The sequence below is a fragment of the Fusarium poae genome, chromosome 2 (assembly GCF_019609905.1).
Source record: "Fusarium poae strain DAOMC 252244 chromosome 2, whole genome shotgun sequence".
NCBI lineage: Eukaryota > Fungi > Ascomycota > Sordariomycetes > Hypocreales > Nectriaceae > Fusarium > Fusarium poae.
The window spans coordinates 1,713,675-1,739,811 of NC_058400.1; the positions used below are offsets into that span (position 1 = coordinate 1,713,675).

The window sequence follows — 26,137 nt, forward strand, 5'->3', positions numbered from 1 at the left end:
TTACTAAATATATTAATAAAAAAAGTAATTATAATATTATTAAAATTCTCTTCTTTAAGGCTTTAAAGTTTATCTTTTTACTTTTTAATTTTATTTTTAATTTTATTTTTAATAAAGAATATAATTAATTCTTACTTTTAGGCCTTTTTTATAATAATATATTCTTATTACTTTTTCTATATAATAATTATCTTTATAGTAATAGTCTTCTTTATAATAAAAGCCTTTATTATAATAAAGGCCTTCTTTATAATATATTTTAACTTTCTTAAAGCTATAAAAGGCTAATAAGGTTATATATATACTTATAAAAATAAAATTAATTTATAAAAAATATTAATACTATTAAAAAAGTATTAGCTTTATATAATTAATTAATATATAAAATAAATATATAAAAAAGAAAAAAAAATATAAAAAGAAAGCTTATAATTATATAAAAATAATAAAGGCTAAATAAAATCTATTTAAAGTATAAAAAAAATAAAAAATAGATTTATATAAAGTAAAAAAGATTTATATTAAGCTTATAGCTTTAATATAAAAACTAATAAATAAATATAATTATAAAAAAATAAAAATAGTATTAAATAAAAGATTTAAATTATATAATTCTAAATATATAAATATTAAATTATTTAAGGCTATTATAAATATATAAATATAATAAAAAGTAAAGAATTTTTATTTTATAAAGTATATTAATTTTAAAGGTAAAAAATAAAATTAAAGCTATAATATAAAGATATTATTAATATATTAATATATAATCTTAAGGACTTTACTTTATTAATATAATCTATTTATATTATTACTTTAATTAGCCTTATTTAAATAAGAGAAAAAAAATATAATTAATAAAACCCTACGGAGGGGGTTAACCTACTACGAATTGACTTTTGGAACAGTGAGCCCTATCGTCGTCTGTAAATTCCTTTATCGGACACTAGTCTAGAGGTAGTGTTAATAAACAGAATCAGGACAAGCTGGGAGGATCTTCGTCTGATGGTTGATCGAGGCTTATAGCAGTCGACAACCCACAAGACTTCACCGTACGCTATGATATGATGCAACTTCGTTAGAAACCGGATCCTCTACCGAATAGACTATGAGAATCACCTTGCCTAATCTCATACCATATCATACGCTGTCGTGGTCTGTCTCGACGTACGACCCTTTGGTCCCAAAACTATGCTTCTCCGCGGAGAAGACACCCAAGAAGCACAGTCTCTGATTGGCTCCTTGACTACAACATCTTTCTCCTTATCAAGATCTGCCCTGCCAAGTTGAGACGGGCACTGCAAATACGCCCGCGCTGTTTGGACAGGACAGCGGAAATGCTTGTTACGCCACAGGCACGGGTACATGTTTTCCGGAGATGTCACTTCTTGATAGGGAGTAAGGAATCATGACACAAAATGGCATAGGACCAGAGACCCTCTTTGTAACAGGGCTTTTGGGTCTCGGAGGTCACTTATAAACACGCCAGACCTAGAAGTTTTGCTTTCGTCGTCTCTGTTTCCTCTGAATGGTGTTTATTTACTATACTATATCAAAACGCAAAAGATGACTGCAACGACACAAAAACGCATTGTCGTCGTTGGACTGGGCATGGTGGGCATTGCTTTTATGTAAGTCTATATCTACTGACTGACATACAAGTACTGACAACCACACAGAGAAAGCTGCTCAAGTACGATGCTAAGTCAAAAGAATACACAATTACAGTCGTTGGAGAAGAACCATATCTTGCCTACAATCGAGTAGGACTCACAACCTTCTTCGAGCACCGCAAAGTCGAGGAGTTATACATGAACCCATCAGAATGGGTACGTTTAAAGCCAACCATGTCTACTTCAATCTGTACTAACATCTCTTCAGTACCTAGAATCTGAATCTTTATTAAATTACCACATAAACACAAAGGCTACACATATCAACACTGATGCGAAGTTTGTCGAATGCGCAAATGGCGAGAGCTACCCATACGACATCCTTGTTCTTGCTACAGGCTCAGATGCTGTCCTGCCTCGCATGCTCAAAGGATGGGATAGCAACGGAGTCTTTGTATACCGCACAGTTGATGATTTGAATAAGCTTATCAAATTCTCCGGCGACAAGAAGGGCACCAATGGTGTTGTCGTAGGTGGTGGTCTGCTTGGTCTAGAAGCTGCCAAGGCTATGCTAGATCTCGAATGTTATAATAAGATTGATCTTATTGAAAGGTCTCACTGGGTACTGAGCAGACAACTTGACGAGACGGCCGGCAAGATGGTGGCAGACCAGGTTCAACAACTCGGTGTGAACATCAACTTGAGCAAGGGCGTGTCCAGCTTGAAGACAGACGAAAACAACAACCTTACCGGAGTCGTCTTTGATGACGACTCGGAGATTGAGTGCTCTACACTGTGCTTTGCTATTGGTGTCAAGCCTAGAGATGACCTCGCAAGGGCAGCCAACCTCGAAGTTGGCCAACGAGGCGGCGTTGTTGTCAACGACGACTTGAGGACAAGCATGCCAGATATCTACGCCATTGGAGAATGTGCTAGTTGGAGAGGTATGGCTTACGGTCTCATCGGTCCTGGTGTTGCAATGGCTGAAGTCGTTGCTTTCAACCTTACACAAGCCAAACTTCACAGCCCCCAAACATTCAAGACTCCTGATATGAGCACCAAGCTCAAGCTATTGGGAGTCAACGTCGCTAGTTTTGGTGACTGTTTCGCTGACCGCGATGGCCCGATTACTCTTCCTCGCAAATACGCAAAGAACCTGGTCAATGGTGACGCCAAGTCTCCCAACTCTGTTCAGGCGCTCACATACAGAGATCCCTTCTCCAACGTCTACAAGAAATACATCTTTACCAAGGATGGAAAGTATCTCCTTGGTGGTATGATGATTGGCGATGTTTGCGACTACGTCAAGCTTCTGCCCATGGTCAAGTCTCAAAAGGAACTTGATGTATCTCCTAGCGAGTTGATCCTTGGCGCTAAGAAGGGAGAGGAAGACTCGGATGATCTTGACGATGATGCTCAGGTGTGTTCTTGTCACAACGTCACCAAAGGCGATATCGTCAAGGTCATCAAAGACGGCACATGCAAAGACATCGCCAGTATCAAGAAATGCACAAAGGCTGGTACCGGTTGTGGTGGTTGCGTGCCCCTCGTCACCACCATTTTCAACAAGACGATGGCTTTGATGGGTCAAGAAGTTACAAACTATCTCTGCTCGCATTTCAGCTACTCGCGTGCCGACCTGTTCAACATTATCATGGTCAAGCGCCTCAAGTCTATGAACGAGGTCATGCGCGAGGCCGGAAATGACAAGAGTGCTGTTGGCTGTGAGTTGTGTAAGCCTGCGGTGGGAAGCATCATGGCGTCGCTGTGGAACAGACACGTTATGGACAAGACTACACACGGTCTTCAAGATACCAACGATCGCTTCCTGGGTAACATTCAGCGTGATGGAACCTACTCTGTGGTCCCTCGTGTGTCCGGTGGTGAGATCACTCCTGACAAGCTTGTTGTTATTGGAGAGGTCGCTCAGAAGTACAACCTGTACACCAAGATTACGGGTGGACAGCGCATCGACTTGTTTGGCGCCCAGAAGCAGGATTTGCTGGATATCTGGGGTCAGCTCGTCGCTGGTGGTATGGAGTCTGGTCACGCCTATGCCAAGTCACTACGAACTGTCAAAAGTTGTGTAGGCTCTACATGGTGTCGATTCGGCCTTAGTGACAGCGTAGGTCTGGCTGTACGTCTGGAGGAGCGGTACAAGAGTATCCGAGCCCCTCACAAGATCAAGGGCGGTGTCAGTGGCTGCGTGCGCGAATGTGCTGAAGCTCAGAGCAAAGAGTATGTGATAAACCTCATTCACTTGTTTGCTAGTTTACTAACAGTATTACCAGCTTTGGTTTGATCGCTACAGAAAAGGGCTGGAACATCTTTGTCGGTGGTAACGGTGGTGCAAACCCCCGCCATGCCGAGCTGTTAGCCAAAGACGTACCTCCAGCTGATGTCGTGACTATTCTGGACCGTTATCTCATGTTCTACATGCGCACAGCCGACAAGCTCCAGCGAACAGCTCGCTGGATCGAGAACCTCCCCGGAGGTATCAAGTACCTCCAGGAGGTTATCCTCGAGGATAAGCTTGGTATCAATGCCTCGCTTGAGGCTCAGATGGAAGAACTCGTTGATAGCTTCTTCGATGAGTGGGCCGAAGCCATTAAGACTCCTGCTATTGCGAGCAAGTTCAAGCAATTCGCCAACACAACCGACACAACTCGCAACATGGAGCTTGAGGATGACCGTGGTCAGAAGAGACCTGCATTTTGGCCCTCCGATGCTGCGGCAAAGGATGATTTCCAGGGTCTCAAGGATAAGTGGTCCATGACTGCTTGGGAGCCCATCATCGAATCATCCTACTTTGACGGCGCTGACGAGCTACCCAATGGTATCTCTGCTACCGTCAAACGTGGCGATACTCAACTCGCCATCTGGCGTATCAAGGGTGTCTACTATGCTACTCAACAAATGTGCCCTCACAAGCGTGCATTCATTCTATCTGACGGTCTCGTCGGCCAAGAACCTCACAAAGCTGAGCAAAATGGCGACAAGACTGGTTCTGCACCATGGGTCTCATGTCCTCACCACAAGCGCAACTTCGATCTTGGAAACGGTGCTTGCAAAACGGATGAGTCCATGTCCATCGCCACATTCCCCACCGAAGCTCGTTCCGACGGTATGCTCTACCTCAAGCTTCCCCCCGTGGACGAGCTTGACAGCGCCCTTGGCACCAAAAAGTGGATGATAAAGAAGGGTGAAGCCGGTGAGGCACCGCTGGCCAAACTTGATAACAAGATCAAGTTTGTGGGTATTCGTGGTAAGAAGCCATACGTTAAGCCTACGGGTCAGTCCAAAATGACTACAAAGCCAATGGATCTCATGATGGCTTCTAATGGATGTGGAGGTGGTGCACCAGAATGGTAAAAATGGTATAGATATAAACAAGGAGTTAGAGTAGGTCAAATGGCGTTTGGGGCTTTCGGTCGGTCTAGGATAGTATTGTTATGATGATGTTCTAAATAGATTTATATCGACCTTCTTCAATAATATGAAAGAAATCCAACGTTCATACACAAGGACTTGCGTATTAGTAGTGGACATATCTTGGACGCCTGTATGCATACGTATCCATCTGCAACACTTGTCTGTAGCAGAGAGCAAAAAGAGCAAAAGAATAACTCCGGTACAGGGAATCGAACCCTGGGCTCCGCGGTACTGATCTCTCAGGTTATGAGAGCGCGAAATGTTAGCCACTACACCATACCGGATGATCAGGCTTGGTGATTATTGAAATGTTGTGGTGGTTTCAGGAATCATGAAGCGTATGTCTCGTAGGCTGCAAGTTCAAAGATCGCCCTCTGTTCTTTGTCGTCAAAAATCATCAACACAGATTCTTCTCAATGACTGATTAATGTACTTTGAATAATGAGAAAATATCTTTGATGCCAAATCACTATGCCACAGGCATACGCTGTGTCGTTCAAAAAGGTGCCCCTGAACTATCTGTCCTTCGCCCTGTATTTGTTTAACCTTCCTTTTACCCGTTACCAAGTATAACTCCATGATAGTAGCAACCTGGGATTTCAGCCCCTTCTAAGAAAAACAAATGCCCATGTTCATACAGAAACCCATCCCACATAGGTCAGAGACGTAGATTCGACCTCGTGAGATGATGTAAATAGAGTTGATGAAAAATGACCCCAGGTGTATGTCGCTCACAAATGAGATAATAATAATAATAAAGAGATCGCTGCTTGTCGTCTAACATCCGTCGTCTTCACATTCGTCAAGACTTCCGTAACCAGTGTCTGAATCCATTCCCACCATACTCTTGGTGATAGTAAGACACCGGTTTACAACCTTCTCTCGCACTTCCGAGGCAACACCGCACTTCTCGCCAGGAGCGCCACCCATCCATAGACGAAGGCCACCAGACAGACGCTCAAGAGAAGAGTTGAAAGTCTCGGCGGCAGCCTTTTTCTCGTAGAGCTCTTCCATAAGCTGGAGGGCCGCGGTGCATCCGAGAAGAGACAACTGGGAGACACTGCCGCGTGTCATGACTGAATCGATCATTCGGAGGCCCTGGTGGGTGCTTCCGGGGGTGCATTCGACACGGCGGAGGTGGGCAATTGCCATAGCACAACGGAGGGCGAGTCGGAAATCGGAGGTGGAGGCTTGGAAGCTGGAATCAACAACGCAAATGGAATTGCTCAAAAGAGCGTCAACCTTTTCGTTGCCCATTGACTGCAGGGCGGAGGCGATGTTAGCGCCACGTGCCTTGTCAATCAGGACTGCGCGTGCTACGATGGCACGAGCCTGAGCGGTAGATCCCAGGGGTGCGACCTTGATGGAGAGTTCAATGTCTTCGACCTTGGTGCTTAGAGTCTCTTCATCCTTTTCCATCGTGGCGATCAAGGTTCGGTGCAGCATTTGAGTTGACCACCAAGCTGCGACAGCATCGAGAGGTGACCCAACAGCCGTGTCTTCGACGACTGCATCCATACCATCCATAGGGGCTGTAACATTGTAGTCGGTTTCGGCATTAAAGGCAAGGTTGTGCGCGCGCTGGATAACATCGTCGTTGAGCACTTCGTCGCAGTCTTGCTCAACCAGCAAGGCAAGGTGCTCGGGAAGGTCGTCGTCATGTTGCTCGGCGGATCCGCGGTGGAGTTGTGTGAGAACACGGTTCAATTGGCGAGCCTCGTTCCACTTCGCTCGGGCAAGCTTGGAAGCGATGATGTTACTTGCTCCAAGGTGAAGTCGGTTTTGGCTGAGACCCCAAAGAAGAACGCGGATGTGAAGTGCCTTGAGCATGAGTCTAGCGGGTGTGTCGGGAAGGGTACCGGAAGCAAGGAAAGTAAGAACAAGACGTCTCTTGTTTATCTCAACATCGCCACCAGCCAACTGCGAGTCGATAGCAATACTCCAGGCCTGGACTCGGGCAGTCTCCTGCTCTTGTGTCAACCCGGTAAGGTATTGATAACCGTGAATTCCAATGGCGTTGCGAAGGCTGAGTTTGAGAGTCTTCAGGATAAGAGCTGCGACCTCGAGGAAAAAGTTGTGGCGAGGAACCCAGACTGTTTGGATGGCAGTGAGCCAGGCTTTTCGGCGGACATGGATCGGTGACGCGAGTGATGGTGCGGCCCGAAGAACACCAGCTTGCGGCTTCTTGTGATTTTGCTGTGTTTGTGAGAAAAGAGACGGAACAAACACCCAAAGGAATGTTCCAAGGAAAAGAATAACTCGGAGGGAGGTATGGATATGATAACCTCTAACACTAAAGTCAAGGCTAGACGATGCAGTCTTGAGAAGTTGCAGAGGCACAGCGTATAGACCACGGCCTTCAGGCTTCTCGTTGGTGATCTCATTTTCACGAACTGCCTCCAGGATCATGAGACCAGCCAATGATCCGACCATCAGTTTACCAAAGTAAGGGCCGGTATTGTTCCATCTATTTTGCTGGATTTGTTGTTGCTGTTGAATCTGTTGCTGTCTGATGAGTGCAGGGTTGCCACCTCTGTATTGTTGTTGAGGAACGGGATATGGTTGACCAGCAGCCATCTGTGCTGAAATGATTCTCTTCATGTCGTCGGGAACTTGAATCATACCACCAGGCTGCGCGTTGCCGTCCTGCGACGCACCCATGGGCGAGTTTCCAAATTGTTGAGCGTCTTGAGCATACTGAATAGGCGTGGGTGGTTGCTGGAGAGGGCTGATGGCTCCATTCATAGCACCAGCCATAAACAATTTCTCAAAGGCAGCAATTCGGGCTTGCATGGCACCATTTTCATCAAGCAATCGATTGTTTCGCTTCTCGAGATGTCGAATATACTCAGTTGCTTTACTCAAAACCTGCTCATATATCAGCATTTATTACCTCGTCAGAAAAGCACAACGTACGGTAGCCTTGTTCAACTTGTGGGCCGGAGTCAAACCGTGAAGCTCCTCGCGATCCTCGGTAGTATCTTCGCCGCGCGCGCTCTTGGTCATGATGCGAAGACTCGGGACGCTGTCTCTCAAGGCGGCAATCTTGTCGTTCAGGTTGGTTCGGTATCGCTTCTCAATCATATTGTGAGCCGTCTTCTTCACCGGTTGATCGCCGTCATCTTCATCATCGTCATCCTCAGGGTCGGCGGAAGACTTGCGCTTTCGGGACGCTTTCGAAGATCCATCGGCAGGGTCAGGCGACGAGAGGAGACCTCTTCTAGAAAGCTCGCCGTTTGCTGAGTCGGGGCTGGAGGCGCTCTTTGGAGATTGATATTGGAGATGAGGCGGCATGGCGATGTTGCGTAGCTTCTCCTGCAGCGCAGGAGTAAGATTGCTAATAATTGGCGGCTGCTGAAGAGCGAGATTATTTGGGAAGTTGCCTTGTCCTAGGGATGGTCCAGAAGCGGCGTAGAGGGATTCGGGGCTGAAGGTGGTTGCCGGAAGGCCGTCGATTCCAGTAGAGACGGGCAGCTGTTGAGGATTCTGCTGATCCTGACCAAGGTTAAACCAGGCAGTGGTCGGGTAGTTGGCTTGAGTGGGAGGAGCACTACTTGAAGGATCGTACGAGTCGTAAGGGGGTGTGCCGGTGAACTGCCATACACCGTCGTAGTATTGCTGCTGGGTCTGGGGACGGGAAGAACTGTTGGGCAGGGAGGCCGAAGAGGGGCCAGATTTTACACCGGAGAGATCATCAATAAAGCCCATATTAGGATCAGGGACAGTATAAAGACCGTTGGTGTCCTGGTCGGCCAGGTCAGAGAAGTGAGAGCCAGGCATGATGGGCCAGCACCATGCAGTCGCGATGGGCTGATTGATTGACCCAGTAGTTGGGGTGACCCCGAAGGAGTCGCCGTGAGAGAACGAGGCCTTTCGGGAAGACGACGACTTTGGCCGGCTGGTATATCGAATGAGCAAGGATTTGAATGGACTGCCAGCTAACTATTGCTGCAGTTTGATTGAATTGGGCCTCTATTCCGGGCGCGACCTATCTGATTGAGTCTCGGCCTAAGAGTGGACTTGTGCCGTGATCGCGACAATTACAGTGAGTGAGTGACTGAGTTAGCTGCCCGAGCTGAGCTGACAGACCCGTGCTGAATCGGATCGACAGGCCTCTACTCCAGCCTGTAACTGAGATGATGGATCGGTCGGTAGAAGCGTCAAAGGGTGAGGGCGTGCTGCAACCAAAGAGAGAATGATGGTTGTCTCGTCTCAATCGTGCAATGATCGAATGATTGATTTGAGGCCAAACGGGTGTTGCCGAAGGGTTGACAGGTAAAATGAGGATAAGGATAAGGATAGTACAGGGGTTCTACAGTCAATACAAGGAAAGAGCAGCGCGGTCTCGCGATTGTGGTTCGACTGGCAAGCGGTGATAGATATTTTGCTGGTGAAAAAGGACAGGCAAATTGAGCAAAGGTTCGGAGACAAGCGATGGATGCAAGGAATTCGGTTTGAGGAGAGGGCGGGAAATCGTACGATGGTAACCGGGTATCAGCCCAGTGACGACCAGTCGAGTCCGGGCTTGGCCAAGCTCGTTCTTTTAAAGAAAATACGGATCCCATTTACTAAACTGCTAGAGGCAGAGAGAGCTAACAAGCGAGTGACGAGTTCCCGCTGGTCCCACTCGAACAAACCAACTTCGCCTATTAATGCTGTTAGTTCTGTAATACAGTGCGTGGAGGCACTTTCCGTCTATTGATTGTGGCGGCCAGTCCACTAACTGAGACACTTTACGTTCCCATAGGAGGGCCGGGGAGGGGGGACTAGGGGGCGACACGGGGGATTTACAGCCTAGACCTTACCACAGAAGACTCGAGTTGTTACCCCTCTCCCACCAGTTTAGCTTTTTGGTGCAATTTTCGTCTCAGATGATGGATCTTTGCACTGTGTATCTGTCACTACCAACTTATCAAATCGACTGGAATGGATGACCCTTGCCTGCCAGCGTATCGAAAGCGAACCTGTCAAGCCGTCTTTCAACAAAGCAATTATCGATATTGACATGAAGTCATGATTCAATACTCGGAAACCCATCAATCAACCCTGCTCACATGTCAAATCAAAAGAAACAAAACCCCGGTACGTATTGTCTGTCACAAATGTCTCGGGTCGGCCACGCGAGTCTTATCCCACACACTCAAATTACCCAGTGTATGTATGTACTCGACGAAAACTTGTACATTCCAGACGGCAATAGACTTCATGTAAGCGACGAGAACCCGACATTTTGGGTGCCGTTGAATATCGGACATATCACAACTGCCAATAGCTGGATCTTGAAGCCTGACTTTGTCTTAAAGTCAGTTCATCTTGTCTCAAATCTACCGTCTTGTGCAACATCGCGTCGGCAAACTGCATTTGTATCAACGGATACCAGCAGAGCTGAACAAGAAAAATCAAAGTGCAATCTGACCCGTCTCAAACTTGTTTCCGTATCCTGCTTAGCTGCAGATATCTCAGCTGCTCTACCGTTAATCAGGCACCGCCACTGCGAACTATTCCCAGGTCGCCCCACCGCCACGAAATGATCCATCACAGCTCTCTTTCAGCTGTCCGATACCCTCAGACCCTTTTGCGGAATTTTCCTCATCGTACTCCGTAAGAGGCTAAATCGGAGGATCCATCTTGAAGATCAAACTCGCGTCAGTCGTTAGTTTCAACGCTTGATGTTGTCTAATTACGACTTTGCATAAAATGGCTTGTTTATTGCCGATTAGCGATACCTCATAACGATAAGGCGTTGTAAAACTAAACATCCCAGAAACATTTACTGTATCATGTATCTGAACTCAATCAATCTAAACCAAATTCGTATTTTGAAGAAATAATTTGATATACAAAAAAAAGGTCTTTAGCAAATAAAGTTGCTCGGTCCTTGCGGCCGTTGATAATAAGTCCCCGCGGGCCCCCATGGGCCAGCTCTAAACTAGACGTAAGGCATTGAGCCAGGAGGATCCATCCAATCTTTCATAAACCGTGATATCTCAAGAAAGCAATGCAATGTAATACCCTATAAATCATTCCACAAAAACTCCAACCGATACCGACCCATCAGTTTCGTTTACCATACATCATCTGAGCTCTGCACCATCTCCAGCGTCGGTGTCTTGGGCACCATACGTCTCATCCTCTTTCGGTCCTCCTTGGTGATGAGTGACGGTGTCACTGGCATGCATGGCGTGAAGGGCTGGTAGGGCGAGTATGGCACTGCACCAGCTGTGTGAGGAGTCATTGCTCCGCTGGGCGATAGCGGTCCCTTCCTCTCAAACACGGTCTGCTTGGTAGTCTGGGCAATGGTGTTGGGCGACGCCAGCGCCGGCTCGTAGGCACGCAAGGGCAGAGAACCGCCTGTGCGGACAGCTGTGGGTGCGTTGGCACGTTGGAAGGTTTGACCAGGCTTGGGTGACGCGGGGAGAGACGGAAGAGATGGGAATCGTGCACCGGGCTTGGGGGACGATGGCAGACCGACCAGCGGCACCTGTGAGTGCTCCGAAGTGGCCGATTCAGGGTCACGCTCCGAGGGTGCGTATGATACCTGTCGGTGGTGACCAGGAGGAGGCAGCTGGTTTCCGATGCGCTCATCGATACTCAAAACACTCTCAGGCGAGATATCCGGGGTTGGGAGGGCCGCATGGGTCTTGGCTGGGACAGTCGGAGATCCGTATGGGACCTGGTTGGTAGGGACCGGAGGCGGAGCGGCTGGGGCATATTGTCGGGGAGGAATCGAGTTCATCTCTTGGTATTCTTGACGGGGGAATTCGCCGGTCTGAGGGGTCATGAGAGGTGATGAGATGCTCATACCCTTCATCGCCTTCTTCTTGGGAGATCGGAGAGCTGAGAGAAACGAAGAGGTCCTTGACTGGGTCTTTTCTTCACGAGAGGCCGAAAGGTTGAGCGTAGCCGGCTTCGTCTTTTCCTTCTTTGATGGCGACGACACCGAAGACTTCAAGGACAGGGCTGACCCAGAGGCTGAAGGGCGTGGTTGGTGGTGAGCAGCGGTAGGAGGAAGAGGAACGTCGTAGACGAGTCCTCGCTTCTTTGCATCCTCATGCTCCAGTACATGCTTGTACATATCTTCAAGCTGTGATTGAGCCATGACTCTGTCTACTTCGACAACGCGAGGGTCCACGAAAGGGTTTGTTCCTGGTGCTCCGATGCTCGAGTTTGGTGATGGGTGAATCCACGGGCTAACGCCTTCTTGCAAATCCGGAAAACCTGGCTTGACGAATGAAGTATCGGTGATGATGTTCAGAGACGTGGGTATTCCCTGAGGAAAGTCGGGGCTGACTATATCTTTGCGCACAACAAAGTCGGCGTCGTCGAGGCCAGCTGCTATATGCTCGCGACGCTTCTTGGATAGAGCAAGCAATGTTATGGCGACCAGCACCAATGATACAGCGTATGCTCCGATTATACCACCGATCTGAGCGGGTAGATATGTTGTGTCTACAGGTCCTCCTGGTATAGGCTTGTCTGTGTCCCGAGCTTCGAGCACCGAGGATAGAAGAGGTCCAGGTTGAGCAGATGCAAGGAGAGGCAAGTGTTGTAGTAGTAGTAGCAGACCGGACAGAAGAAACAAGCGAGCACCGTCTTGAAGCATCATGGGAAACGAGGTCCAAGGCGAGACACTTATTCTTTATGGGAGGAGCCCGAATTGTGCGATGTGACCTCCTGAACACGACGAGACGAAACACTAGAAGAACATCATGCACGGAAGAGGGAACTTGCGGTCTCAACGAGGTATATAGCGGGCTGGGTCATGATCGTCCATCACCATGCGTTAGCCGCTGGACTACCCAGGGCTGGACGATGAGTCGCTGGAGAGAGCAAGCCGGTGGTCTAGCAGCGGTCGAATCGCAGACGCATGAATGAGCAGGCGCCCGAGAATAGCTCGAACCCTTGGTGATGGGCATCAGTGGTTGCAGGCGATATGTGAGGGTCGAGTGTGACGAGGCCATCTACAAGATGTGATTGGTCGGTTAACCGCTGGGCAATATAGTGTGCTAGTGGGTGATTGGTGTTGAGCTACCATCCACCAACCACCGATACCCACAAGCAACAATCTCTGGTTGGTTCTGTGATCCAATATACCGGGATTGAATACTGCAGTTATTTTTCTCACTTTACTTTAAAGAGTTCTCTGTGGTTGTCTTTTCTGGCATTAAAGGGTTCCGAGCGGGGCGGGGGCGATCCCATGCTATCACCACCAAGAGGGGTTGTCTACTAAACTTGACGTTCCTGAATTTCAACGTTGGTCCTGACCAGTGATAGTTGAGAATCGCTGATCTATCACTCAGCTAACGGCAGATACGAATCTGTTAGGGTCACTTTGAGGCCCAATTGTGTGTGTTGCCTGCATCTTCCATCCTGTCGGGCCCTGGACCATGTGGGATATTCCCACTCAGCTATTCATCATGTGACGTACCCAAGTCTTCAAATGAGGTGTTATTCTTTGTGTGACATCAGGTTATTCGGCATCGCTAGATCAATGGCGTTGTTGATCTTATCGAATAGAAAAGCTCGTCACGGCGTTTATTGTGTAAAGTTGCACTACTATCGCACGACTGTAGCTTCATACTATCCTGAGTTGGTTACTTTGGTGATATGGTTGGCGGTTGGTTGCTGGAGACATGACGGTTCCAATGTGAGAACCATGTTTGGTAGTGATACAATGAAAATGTTTGATGCGGTGAGGATTTATTTTTCTTGGTCGGCGTGTAAGTGAGGAACGAAACAACGGCATATCCACAATGGAGACCAACTTTAAAAAATGTTATAGCAAAGGTCCTATGTACAATTTGCGTAGAAACACTCTAGTTAAAGCTTAGAAAAAATGCCGATGTTAATAGAGAGAAGATCTGCAGTGTTGACCCATTGAAACAGTCGTAAGAAACTCTCCTGGTTGTTTCTCCGTCTTGATGATCAATCACTTGCTGTAGTGGGATATCACAGTCGCAATCAACTTTTGGACTTGACTAGCGGTGACTGATGCGTGATACCATATAGTGATAGTGATAAATGATGTACAGTATTAGCGTATTTGTGATGTGATCTGAAGAAACAAAATGTGGTCAGCGTAGCATATCACAAACAACCTTTGTCAAAACGAGTAGTTTATACATGCCTCAACGATATGATCACAACTATTGTTGATCCTGACTTGGCTGGATATCATCACCACCTCTACTAAGCCAAGAGATTGGAATAATTCATCAGCACATAATTAATGTAGAGATTCACTACAAGATAATGTAGGTGGAAATGGAAACCTCAAGAGGCGACCTACCCTACGACGTCTGGTATGTCGAACTCTCACGTGACATCGCGAAAATCCTTGTCGCGTCGCGAGATCCGTTGGCTACTCCATCAACGCGCAAGCCCCTCTACCGAAAGCGACAGAGCGGCAGCCGACGTTCTTTAAACTCCCATTCGAGCAATCTCGCATGGGCCTGCATACTTCGATGATACCTTTCTCTTTGATAGAACGAAAATATCCCGTGGATTCGTCCACGTATCCAACATGTCCTCAACTACACAAGATACGATTCTTCAATCGCTGAACGAGGCGCAACGCCGCGCTGTGACTTCAACCGCATCAACCGTTGCAATCCTCGCCGGTCCTGGAAGTGGGAAAACCCATACCCTAACATCGCGAGTAGTATGGCTTATCCAGAACGTTGGCTACCGTCCTTCCGATGTTGTCGTCGCAACCTTTACCGTCAAAGCCGCCAGGGAGATGAAAGAGCGAATCGGGAAAACACTAGGCGAAGAATGTGAAAAGAAGATTGTGCTTGGAACATTTCACTCGATCGCTCGAAGATATCTGTCAATATACGGGAACCGAATCGGATTGGACTCCAAATTCGGCATCGCAGACGATGGAGACTCCAGAGCAATTATCCAGAGAATCTGCAAAAGGCTGGAACTTAATATCGAACCATACCACGCCAAATCATGGATCAGCAAAGAGAAGGCGAAAGGTCCAAATGCCATGGCGCCACCTCCAACACAGAAAGGCAGAAAAGAGAACCCAGCATTGAGGACATGCTTCCAGGAATACCAGGCTCAGCTCAAAAGATCGAATCTGCTGGACTACGATGATCTCCTGGTCAAATGCGTCGAATTGCTCCGAGACCACCCGGCCTGCGTATCCAACGTCCAGACTGTCCTTATTGACGAGTATCAAGATACCAATGGCATTCAATACGAACTAATGAAACTCTTTGCCCAAGCAAAACAACGAATAACGATCGTTGGCGACCCCGATCAGAGTATCTATGGCTGGCGATCAGCCGAAGTAAAAAACCTCTTCCGTTTACTGCGAGAATACCCCAACACAGATGAAATATCACTGGAAGAAAATTATCGTTCTTCACAGTCCATCCTTGATGTATCACTTACTGTCATTCAGCAAGACAAGAAGCGATACAAGAAAGTTCTGCTGCCGGTCCACACTAAGGGAGCGCGACCGGTACTCAGGACATTGAAAAGCTCGTCTGCTGAAGGCGAATGGATTGTTTCAGAGATCAAGCGAGTGGTCATGATGTTTGGAGACATGCTCAAGTTTGAGGATGTCGCAATCCTCTTGAGATCTGCTGCCCTTTCCCGACACATCGAATCAGCCCTAGGAAAAGCTGGTGTTGCATACCGAATGATCGGAGGACACAAATTCTACGAACGGAAGGAGATTAAAGTGTTGATAGACTATCTCCGGGTAGTCAGCCAGCCTGACAACAATGATGCGCTTGCCAGGATCATTAATGTACCTCGACGAGGTATCGGAGAGGCAACGGTCAAGTCACTTATCGAAGAAGCAGAGCAGTCCGACATGAGTCTCTGGACCTTGATTCTGAAACACTGCAGAGGCAATCGGAAAGCCAAAGCTAACATCAGACCTAAAATGGAGCAAAAACTCAATACGGAACTCATCCGTACCATTACGAGTCTACAAAAAGAAGCCAGTCAAATCAGCCAGAGTAGCCCTGTTACGCTGGTTAACTTGATCGAACAATTGTTGACCCACCTCGATTTCAAGAAGTATTTGGAGGAAGAATATACAGAAGAGCACGAACAACGATGGGCCAACGTCCAGGAATTCATCAATTTAGTTAGCGATTTCATGAAAGACTTTGGTGCACCAGACGAAGACGCACTTCCGGAAATTGACAACTTGGATCAGGTTAAGGACGACGACATGCTGGGCCGTTTTCTGGCCAACGTGTCGCTGGCGTCGGATGCGCAGAACAAGGGCAACACAACAGAACAGAAATCTCTGGTCACAATCTCGACAATTCACGCCGCGAAGGGGCTAGAATGGCCAGTCGTCTTTGTACCATCTGTTTACACAGGATCAATCCCTCACTCAAGATCCGAAGACACAGACGAGGAACGACGCCTTTTGTACGTGGCAATGACACGAGCGCAAGCACTGCTGTATCTAAGCTGTCCCCTCTACGGCACCCAGGGAATGAGCAGCAAAGTCGAGCTTTCGCCGTTTGTGGCACCATTTGCGTCCAAGGAGTTTGCCAAAAAAGGTCCATCATTCGATCGAGCAGTTGTAGAAGGTGTTGCGAAAATTCTTGGCCGAGACGCTCCATCTGAGAAGACAGTTTTTGGAAAGCTCCCACCGATGTTCTCGGTCGAAGACGATAAGTTCCCAACCGATCCTATCGACCCCAAGAATGTCGAAAGGTATGATGAAGAATCCGGCCCACAGCATCCTCGCGCACCGAAGCGGCAGCGTGTCTCAAACCCTACCACTTCCTATAATGAATCAGATGAGCTTCCCTGGCAGAGAGAATATGCTACAACAATGGAGCAGTCATCTGATTTCACAGTCGCTGCCTTGCCAGGTTTCACAACCGCTGGGGCCCACAGAGTCGCGCTTGATGCCGCAGCAGCAGCTGCACCGCAACCGACAAGTTCAAAACCAGGCACAAAGAAGGGATCAACCAAACGAGGTGTTGGGCAGAAAAGTATGCTTGGATGGCTCAATCAAGGACCAAACGCCCCTAAACCTCCACCTGAGCCGCAACCACAACCGCAGAGTAGGTCTCTTGCGCAGGCTCGGTATCAATCCGCTTTGTCGCGACAGAATAGCAGGTTACCCTCCCTACCTGAGCCGAAAAAGCCATTGATTGACCCCGAATTGGCGGAACACAAATTACCATCTGCACGACCTCTAGCGAAACCTAATGTACCCAAGATTAATGACGGCGGTCCCCAGAAAGCCTATTCGTGCTTCTCTAGTTCACCTCCACGATCTCCACCGAAAAGAGAACCCGAAGAAGCTGAGCAAGAAGTCCTGCCTAATAAGCCTGCTTCAACTCTTCATGCGACAACGTTTATGTCGGTCAGGCCGAATGGTGGTGTCAGACGGCCAGTTGGGCTAGGACCGGCACCAACGATGGACCGATTGAGAAAACCGTTCAAACCGCTGACGATGAATCGACCGCAACGGCCGAGCGGTTGATGAAGTCATGCGTAATGCTGGAGTAATGCTGATTATGTTTAAAAGCGAGGCGTTGGTGGATCGTTAGGCTTAACGGTTAAGCATAACGTTGTAAGGGTCATGTTGCTCATACATATATAGACTGTTTACAGTTCGATTGGAAGTGGAAGAAACACAAGCACCAACAAACAATCATCAATTGAATCTACAATCATCTTTTACCACAAAAAACAATTCACATTTCAACAACTTTAATATTCAGTTCCCTCAACTACAAACAACATGTTGTCCACCATCACCACCCGCTTCTCCACCTCAGCTCTACGGGGCGCTAGCAGGTACATCTCAACTACCGCGCCGAAGCGAAACACTGTTATAAGCAACAACACTTCTTCGCTCATGAGCAAGTGGAACAACCTGTCTACTCAGAACAAACGATACGCCAAGGCAGGCATCTCAGTTATTGCAGCCACTGATGTTTACGTCCACTACACCTACTGGCCTTATATCCGAAGCTTTTTCAGTGGTGCTGAGAAGGATGGAAAGAACTAGGGAGTTATTGATTTACACACATGTATCATTCAACGAACGGGATTCTTATAAAGAGACCCGGTTCGGCATTGAAGCTACAACGACAACTTGTGAACAAATGCAGATATTACGAGATTGTCTACTTTAATATTAAGGCCTATTCTTTAAGAGCCTAGTGTACTGTGCTAGTGGCCAAGTGACATAACTCCTCCACCGTTTTCTAGTGACCCGAAGATAGCCAGGCTAGCCAGGAACCAGTTTGAGAATTGATGAGGCAATCAAAGGCGTTCTGAGGCGTCAGGGATAGCTAGTTTTTACCGCTTAGTCGAAGGCTGAAAATACAAACCGTTCAACGGGTATGATTGGATCTTCAAGGCTTATCTCACCGTCAACGACAACGATATATCCACAAACATCAATGAACGAGGGGCTTAACCACATTGCTTTTGATTTGATCTACAACCTCTCTTTACGACTCGCAAGTGAAACATTGCCGGTGGCCAAGCAGAGGCTTGACTTAAAGACATACACATGACCATGTCACCCCGCAAACTGACTCGAGCTGGCCTTGGAAGGCTTGGATTAGCACCGTCAGTGTCTGAGGGTAAAAACACAGACACTTTTGATGAACAACATAATACTCAATAAGGAATGCGAATCGTCTTGGCTTGAATCCCGATGGAGAAGCACGTGGAGTCTCCAGAGAAGGGCTGATGACGATCTCATAACGACAGGTACTTTTTTCTTGTGTGCTGTCCTTTTTTTTCTTTTTCCTAGCGATCAGATACTGCATGCCCAAAATCTACATAGTACCAACAACCAGTCCTCCGGGTAAAAGGAAGAAGAAAGAAAAAGCAAAGTACTCGGTGCACGAAACGTCAGGAAGTTGATGTGATACGCGGAGCAAGGACCCCTGTCAAATGAACTTTATACCATGCTAGACTTGCAGACTAAGCCCATCACCCCCTTGTCTTTTTTCCTGTGACGCAAAAAGTCGGGTCTCCGCTAGAAGGGGTTCGAGAGTACAATAGTAGGGAAAATGCCAAGTTATTCCCGAATCATGTTGCATGGGGAAAGGATCTCTGAGCGGGCTTGACGCGGCAAAAAAAAGAAGAATAATAATTTAGTTCAAGCAGGGGTTTGATGTAACTAGAGGAAGATGGTAATTAGACAGTACGTTAGCTAGTTGAGCTGAGACTCTAACGCAACGTCAACTTCTACTACTGTACATACTAGACAAGTCTAATGACTGTTGGAACTAGACTACGGCTAGGGTAACGCCTTGTCAACTAACTTGACGGGGCGTTACGCTTGACTAATACCTAATGACTACCGAGACAAGTCCGCTGACATCCAATTAATCCAAGACCAACTGCAGCGGCAGAGGATTTGTAGTATGCAGGTTTACGCAGGTGTTGTGGAACTTCCAAATAACGATTAGCAACCATTTCTCAGCCTTCAAAACTAGCTGTAAATTAGATTTGTGAGAATAGTAAAGGAAAAAGTAAACAGGGTAATGAATGGACTGTTCTGATGTGATACAGCATGAATTGCCATGCTGAAGTAGTATTTTGTATTACATTAATTCTTTATTTCCCCTAGTATATCCCATTTTCCCAAACTCCATAACCCAATTGACCATGTTAAACGTCCAAAGTCGACTTTACAGGTGTAACTTCGTATGTTCGAGTAACCATGATACCATCACGAGTGTCGCTACGTCCGCTCATCGTGCTTCCAGCTTGAACCTCGCCCTTGTTACTGTAACCCATAAAATCGGACTTGCCGACGATGTGCTCCTCGCTCGAGTTGTCGTCCAGTTGTGTCATGTACTTTGACTTGTTGGGTCGGTTGGAAGACATGGCGCCTGAGATGCCAGAGCCTCCGATGGTTGCCAGAGCGTGGCCGTGCCCGTGGATGTAGCTGCTGCCTCCCTTGTCGCGACTGCTACCCTTGCTAGAGACGAGCCACTTGGAGGCGGAGAAGAGGGGCTTGATTGCGGCGGCGTTGACGGCGATGATGGCGACAAAGGTTTCTCGGATGGCCCAGATGGTCGATGTGTTGATACCCTGAATATCCCTACGAGTTGTCAGAAAGATGAAAAGAGGATCGGGGATTGAGGTGCTTACTTTAGAGAAAAGACGCAGCGAAGAATTGTTGCGACAATAATAAAAATACCAGAACAAAGGAGAACTCCGATCAACATCTTTCGCTTGATGCTGAGCTTGACTGCCCACAATAGAGGGACGGGAATAGAAACGATAAAGACATCGGTTCTAATGTTGGTTAGCAACCTTAGAGGTAGAGACAGAGCAGTAGTTGATAACTTACACAACATTGAACACGACCAGGGTAAGGTAATTGGCAACGGCGAGTGTGCAGGATTCTGTTACGTTATTAGTTGGACTGAAGGATTCCAACAGACAGGGAAGAACTTACCACCTGGGTTGGGATAAACCTGCCAATTCTTATGAACAGGAGTGCAATGGCCCCAAATCGCAGCAATAACACTGAGATAAGCGATGACGGTACCGATTTGTGTCCAGATGACAAACTTTCTCTGCCAAAGGCCAAACCTAGACACGATTCCTGTTAGTAAATTCTAAGAAGAGAAGGAAAGAATTGTGCGTACGTCATGCGGCTGTATAGACAAAGCATGACTCCCTTTAAGCAAAAGATGAGAGTAACATAAAAGTTCCATCCTGCCAGAAGACATTTTGAGCCGAATTCTCGCTTGGCCATTTCTGCAGCTGTCATGTTGGCACCCATCTCGTCAGTTACGTCGATGTTGGTTCCAGATTGACCGATGAGTTCTAGCATGACCAATTCAGCCTGCCAAGGTTAGTTGTGTGAGTTTGACATTGGAGGCAACAGTGATGAGGTAGGACATACCGTCCAAAAGAATAACGAAGCAACAGCAAAGTAGTCATCTCCTTGCCATCCTTTGAAACCAACGGTTCTCCATCTTGCAAAGTAACGAAGAAAAAGGACCAGAGTACCAAGACCGTATTCTATCCAAGCTTCTGTCTGAAAGGGAGAGGCTGTCATGTTGGTGAGGACTGACGAGGTTGAAAGTGCAGATGCAGATGTGGATAAGACAAGAGGTTGAGTTCTGTCAATATAAGTAATACGGCAGATGCAAGCCACGTTTATGTGATTCGGGAATTATAGTGCTGGGCAGTTTATGGGAATAGCAGGGACAGCCATGTTATGAACTACTTTACTCTGTACATAGTACCTGGACTAACTAGCTAGTGAATCCTGATGATGCCAGTAGTTTGACATCCTGGAGGATTTTCTCACGGCCCCTTTTCTCCGAGTTTCAAGGCGGCATTGACCATTTCGTGGTCTTGCCTCGCCCTGCCTTGTCCTGTAGATTGACCTCATCTGACAGAGTCCCTGCTTGCGTAAACTCAAACTCGCCCCTCATCTTCCCCTTTGCCGCCGTGCCGCTGGATACCTTGTCTGGTGGACCCCAAGAGGTTTGGTATCGCCGAGGGCATGAGTCAGTTGATCGTGATTGGTGCATATGGCATGGATGGAGGAGTTGTATACACGTTCCTGCTTCTATATACGGGAGTTGTTACTCGCTTGTTACACGGCACTTGTTGCGTTGCAGGCTTTGTCTCTTCTGACTCTCTCTTGATCCTTGAACCTTGGCAATACTCTCTGAACAAATCGAATCATTTCTCCCTCAACTCCACAGCTGTTGGAGTTGTTCGCTTCCAAGTCCTTCCTTTTTGACAGAAACCTGGTCGATACATGCATGCATTGCATATGCAGATCCACACTGTTGGTTTGTCCCTTGTAAAAAGAAAAGAAAAAGAGGAGAAGGATTATAGCACTTTTATTTATACGTAATGCCTCTAGTTATGCTGCTCAAACTGAGCTGTCACTGCAATTGATACAACTTAGTCAAGACCCTGACCAAAGATCAACAATGTCTGCGGAGATAGCTGAACTAGGGGAAGCGTTCCAGGTTAGTGTCCGTACAGATCCATACATAAGGCAGGTCAAGGATGAGAAGGAATGGTTGGGTTGGGTTGGGTTGATGCCAAGAAAGGATCCGGATCCGCACTTACAGGATAATTTCAGGACGTGCTTCTGTAGCTTGATCCACTGATGCGAGTCTTTATTAGCTAGTTGTGGAAATATCTGGAGAAATTGGAGCTAAAACTCAGCCTTTGAACTTTAATAAACCTATGAGATTGTGAGGATCTTCAATGCTAAGTTCCGTGTTGGTATAGTATAAAGCACGTACCTCCAACCATGTCAGCAATTCTTATTATTCTTTCTCTCCTTCCATTATCAAAAGCCGAGACATGATGCACATCAAGATGCATGCATCTTCAAGGAGTTCAAAGCACATATACCCTGTAGCCAAGCCATTCGGTTATGCGTGAAAATAGGGGATTGAAAGGCCCCGGCAGAACTTGAATGGTTTTATGCTTCTTTTGTCCCGCAATGTAACGTTGTTGATCACCAAAACGACTATACCCAGGGGGCCCTCCCCGATTGGCCAACTTGGTAGAAACGTCGAGGGTATCTGGGGTTAAATACATACACTCAGTAGTTAAGTGGTAAATTGGCCTTTTAATACCATAAACCATTGCCTTATTTAGCTTACTTAGCAAGCACACTGCTGACAAGAATTCCGTTCTCGGCATTCCGATTCCGATAAATTGAGGCTTCTTTCAGGGTCCTTATCAGGAATTGGGAAACCGACCGGGTTCAAGAACACAAGAACGACGTCTTCATCGGGTTTGGTATGATGGATCTCTCATGCAATGAGTCCCTTTGCTTTCCACCTACCCCATGAAACCTCCCAATAACAAGCCGAGACAAAGGCAAGACAGGACAGGGACAAGGCACTGAGTGGCACCACTTTGATTCCTCTTGATGGGGTAGTCTAGTTGGTCTGTGGTGGAACTGCCCCAGGTTTCACTATTATAAGAGAATCATAGACGCCGTCCAACGTGGCTTGCACTTGTCTATTTCCTATTCCCATATATCTCCTCTTCTTCGTAATATAAGCCCTCATATCTTATCAAACTATACTATACTATACACGCAAAAAGGCAACATGGCTGTCCCGGAAACAACATATGACTTTATCGTCTGCGGGTAAGCTTGGCCCATATCACTGCCGTGTGTGACCAACAGTTTGCTGACTCGTTCTATCACAGTGGCGGTACATCCGGATGTGTTATTGCTGCACGTCTTGCTGAAGATCCCAATGTCAAAGTCCTCGTCATCGAGGCCGGCCAACACAATGAACATCTTGAGAACGTCCACATGGTTGGAGGGTAAGTATCTGATCACATCTGATCACCTGTTTTTGACCCAATATGAGGATGTAAATGACTGATTCTTTGACAGATGGTCTCAGAACTTTGACAAGGAGACTGATTGGAATGTCGTCTCTACACAAGGCTCTGGTGTCAACAACCGTCAAGTGAAGCTCAGTCGAGGCAAGTTCCTTGGCGGCTCTTCAGGATGCAATGGTACCTTGATGGTCAAGGGAATGGTAAGTTTGAGATTATTTCCTCAGCGTAATCATGACTAATGTTGTGTAGAAACAAGATTATGATGACTGGAACCTCCCTGGCTGGAGCGGCGATGACATGTTCAAGTATATGCTCAAGGTATGTACATTCCGAACTTGTATACTTTCGTGAATACTAATATGATGTACAGGCTGAGCACTTTCACACAAAAGACTGGTTCAAGGAGACCAAGGGATCTCACGGTTATGAAGGCCATGTTCACACCGAACCTCATGACTTGGCTCCCATCTCCAACATGATCGCAGATTCCATGGTATCAAAGGGTCTTCCCCTGGATCACGACATGTTTGCCACTGGCGAAAACCCCCACGGATGCGGTCACTCAGTCAGAACAGTCCACCAAGGTCTCCGTACTACAAGTGCAGACTTTATCACCAAGCAAAAGCCCAGAGACAACCTCCACCTCATGGTCGAGACTCATGTTGAAAAGGTGCTTATTGAGAAGGATGCCCAGGGTGAGCTCAAGGCTACCGGTGTCCGAGCTGCCAAGCCTGATGGTACTTTCGTTGAGTTCAAGGCTTCCAAGGAAGTTATCGTCAGTGGAGGAGCTTACTGCTCGCCCAACATCCTTAACCGATCAGGCATTGGTGCCAAGGATGAGCTCGAGAAGCACGGTATTACTACCCTTGTTGACCTCCCAGGTGTCGGAAAGAACCTCCAGGATCATCTGATCGTCTTTATGTTCTACGAGACGGAAAAGGAGGGCCTCACAACTGACTCCCTACTTTACCACGGTGACGCTCTGTCAAAGGCCCTCACCCAATGGAAGGAGGAGAAGAAGGGTCCCATGACTGTGTTCCCATTTGGTATCTTCGCTTACGCCCGAATCGACGAGCGTCTCAAGGACTCTGAGATCTGGAACTCTGCTCCCCGAAAGGAAGGCCGTGATCCTATGGGCCTGACTCCCAAGCAGCCCCAGATCGAGTTCTTCACTACTGAATGCTACGGTGGCCCTAAACAGTACGACCAATTCCCTATCAACGGAAAGCATGCATTCAGCATGATTGCTGAGCTCTTTGCTCCCAAGTCTCGCGGTACCGTGACCCTCCGCAACACCGAAGCGACAGCTATCCCCGTGGTGGACTGCAACTACCTCTCAGACCCTCTGGATCTCGAAGTCCTCGCCGAGGCGTGCGCATTCGGTAATGAGATCATCGTCGAGGGTGCTGGTACAAAGGACATTGTCAAGGGCTCGTGGCCTGCTGACCTGGTGCACCACAAGCACAAGACGCGCGAGGACTGGAAGGAGTACGTCAAGGACAACGCCACTACGTGCTACCACGCCAGCGGAACTTGCGCTGCTGGAAAGAAGGGCGACCCCAAGGCTGTCGTTGACGAGAAGCTTCAAGTTCACGGTGTTAAGGGGTTGAGAGTTGCTGATTGCTCCATCATGCCTACTATCAACAACGGACACACCCAGATGCCTGCTTATGGAATTGGTGAGAAGGCAGCCGATATGATTAAGGAGGCGTGGGCTTAGATGAGCGCTGAGTCTACAGAGATAGTGATACATACCCCAATTAGTTGAATGATAATTAATGAGTTGCTTTTGATACTTGTTGTCCCTGTTGGTTCTCCCTATTGGTTCAGATGGATCTTTCATTTCTCTAGGATGTCAAAATACCAGTTTCCCGGTAGCCCGGATTTGACAGTGAGACACTGCAGACGTTTTTTTGTATTCTTCCCCTGTGTCTTGTCTCGGAACCGTCGGGTTACTTGTCATATTCATTTCTACAAGCATGTGAATCCTGTCCCTCGGGTGAAGCTCGTACCCTGGTCCAATGTCAAGTTCAAGGTCCACATGCAGATCCGTTTCTGTACGTGTCCCGAATCGGCTTGTCTTCATTCCCTGCCCTGGTCTAGAAGAAATTGAGATTTTTCTTGAGACCGCCACAAAAAAAGTTCAAGTAGAAACGTTGCAGGCTTTTGCCGGGTTTGCTGAATGTCGGAAAGGAAAAATCGGCTCTACAGCTTGTCGATCTTTCAGGAGACTATTCCCTGAAAAAAAAGCAAGGTGATTAACTGGACTAGGTTGTCTTGGTGATCGGCAATTGGGGCTATCTAGACCCTGACCAGGATACTGTAGTCGGGACTCATCTTGGACCCGAGGCCCAGGTTTTGATCGATCAAGCTCAAACTTAATTGATGAAATGATGCGAACAAATGTTGATCAGAGCTTCTTCTCTTGTCCCTGTCCTTGCTCTTGAGCCCTGTCATGACGGTAAGTTGAGTCGGTGTTTTGATATGAGTGCTGATCCATTGAAACGAAATTGACATCTACAGACTACATTTGGTTGGGTTTTCTTTTGACGCCTCAACATTGGGAACAGTTCACTTATGACTGAATCCAGGAGAAACTTATTAACACAGTCTCTTTGTATGCATATTATGGTTGTCAAAGTGTCTGGAGTTCCGGGTAGTCTATGGCACCGGCACTTGGTTAGAGTTCCGTTAACTAGCTCTGCGTTAGCTGTTAAAATCAAGACCTTGGTGAGCTCGCTAGTAAAGTCTTTGACTTATCAAATCCTTAAAGATTGGAC

At 47.2% G+C, this 26,137-nt stretch overlaps 7 protein-coding genes and 1 non-coding gene across 8 annotated transcripts; 4 read left to right on the forward strand and 4 right to left on the reverse strand.

The window, feature by feature from the left end:
- Positions 1 to 1,566: 1,566 nt before the first annotated feature.
- Positions 1,567 to 4,985, forward strand: FPOAC1_004501 (uncharacterized protein; the record flags this gene model as incomplete). Its single annotated transcript, XM_044849047.1, has 4 exons — positions 1,567 to 1,631; positions 1,682 to 1,829; positions 1,882 to 3,851; positions 3,905 to 4,985. 4 exons carry the CDS (start codon positions 1,567 to 1,569, stop codon positions 4,983 to 4,985), a joined length of 3,264 nt encoding a protein of 1,087 aa, XP_044707757.1.
- Positions 4,986 to 5,239: 254 nt separating this feature from the next.
- Positions 5,240 to 5,329, reverse strand: FPOAC1_004502. The gene has a single exon. It is a non-coding gene; the product is annotated as a tRNA-Glu (tRNA).
- Positions 5,330 to 5,822: 493 nt separating this feature from the next.
- FPOAC1_004503 (uncharacterized protein) lies at positions 5,823 to 8,825 on the reverse strand (the record flags this gene model as incomplete). Its single annotated transcript, XM_044849048.1, has 2 exons — positions 5,823 to 7,913; positions 7,962 to 8,825. 2 exons carry the CDS (start codon positions 8,823 to 8,825, stop codon positions 5,823 to 5,825), a joined length of 2,955 nt encoding a protein of 984 aa, XP_044707758.1.
- A 2,284-nt stretch (positions 8,826 to 11,109) lies between these two features.
- FPOAC1_004504 (uncharacterized protein) lies at positions 11,110 to 12,648 on the reverse strand (the record flags this gene model as incomplete). Its single annotated transcript, XM_044849049.1, has 1 exon — positions 11,110 to 12,648. One exon carries the CDS (start codon positions 12,646 to 12,648, stop codon positions 11,110 to 11,112), a length of 1,539 nt encoding a protein of 512 aa, XP_044707759.1.
- Positions 12,649 to 14,568: 1,920 nt separating this feature from the next.
- Positions 14,569 to 17,520, forward strand: FPOAC1_004505 (uncharacterized protein; the record flags this gene model as incomplete). The annotated part of the gene is made up of 1 exon (XM_044849050.1): positions 14,569 to 17,520. One exon carries the CDS (start codon positions 14,569 to 14,571, stop codon positions 17,518 to 17,520), a length of 2,952 nt encoding a protein of 983 aa, XP_044707760.1.
- Positions 17,521 to 17,781: 261 nt separating this feature from the next.
- FPOAC1_004506 (uncharacterized protein) lies at positions 17,782 to 18,051 on the forward strand (the record flags this gene model as incomplete). Its single annotated transcript, XM_044849051.1, has 1 exon — positions 17,782 to 18,051. The coding sequence occupies one exon, from the start codon at positions 17,782 to 17,784 to the stop codon at positions 18,049 to 18,051; it is 270 nt and encodes an 89-aa protein (XP_044707761.1).
- A 1,622-nt stretch (positions 18,052 to 19,673) lies between these two features.
- Positions 19,674 to 21,078, reverse strand: FPOAC1_004507 (uncharacterized protein; the record flags this gene model as incomplete). The annotated part of the gene is made up of 6 exons (XM_044849052.1): positions 19,674 to 20,109; positions 20,160 to 20,306; positions 20,362 to 20,416; positions 20,470 to 20,606; positions 20,663 to 20,862; positions 20,923 to 21,078. 6 exons carry the CDS (start codon positions 21,076 to 21,078, stop codon positions 19,674 to 19,676), a joined length of 1,131 nt encoding a protein of 376 aa, XP_044707762.1.
- A 2,035-nt stretch (positions 21,079 to 23,113) lies between these two features.
- On the forward strand, positions 23,114 to 25,077 carry FPOAC1_004508 (uncharacterized protein; the record flags this gene model as incomplete). The annotated part of the gene is made up of 5 exons (XM_044849053.1): positions 23,114 to 23,154; positions 23,217 to 23,336; positions 23,410 to 23,557; positions 23,607 to 23,675; positions 23,728 to 25,077. The coding sequence occupies 5 exons, from the start codon at positions 23,114 to 23,116 to the stop codon at positions 25,075 to 25,077; spliced, it is 1,728 nt and encodes a 575-aa protein (XP_044707763.1).
- Between the last annotated feature and the right edge of the window lie 1,060 nt (positions 25,078 to 26,137).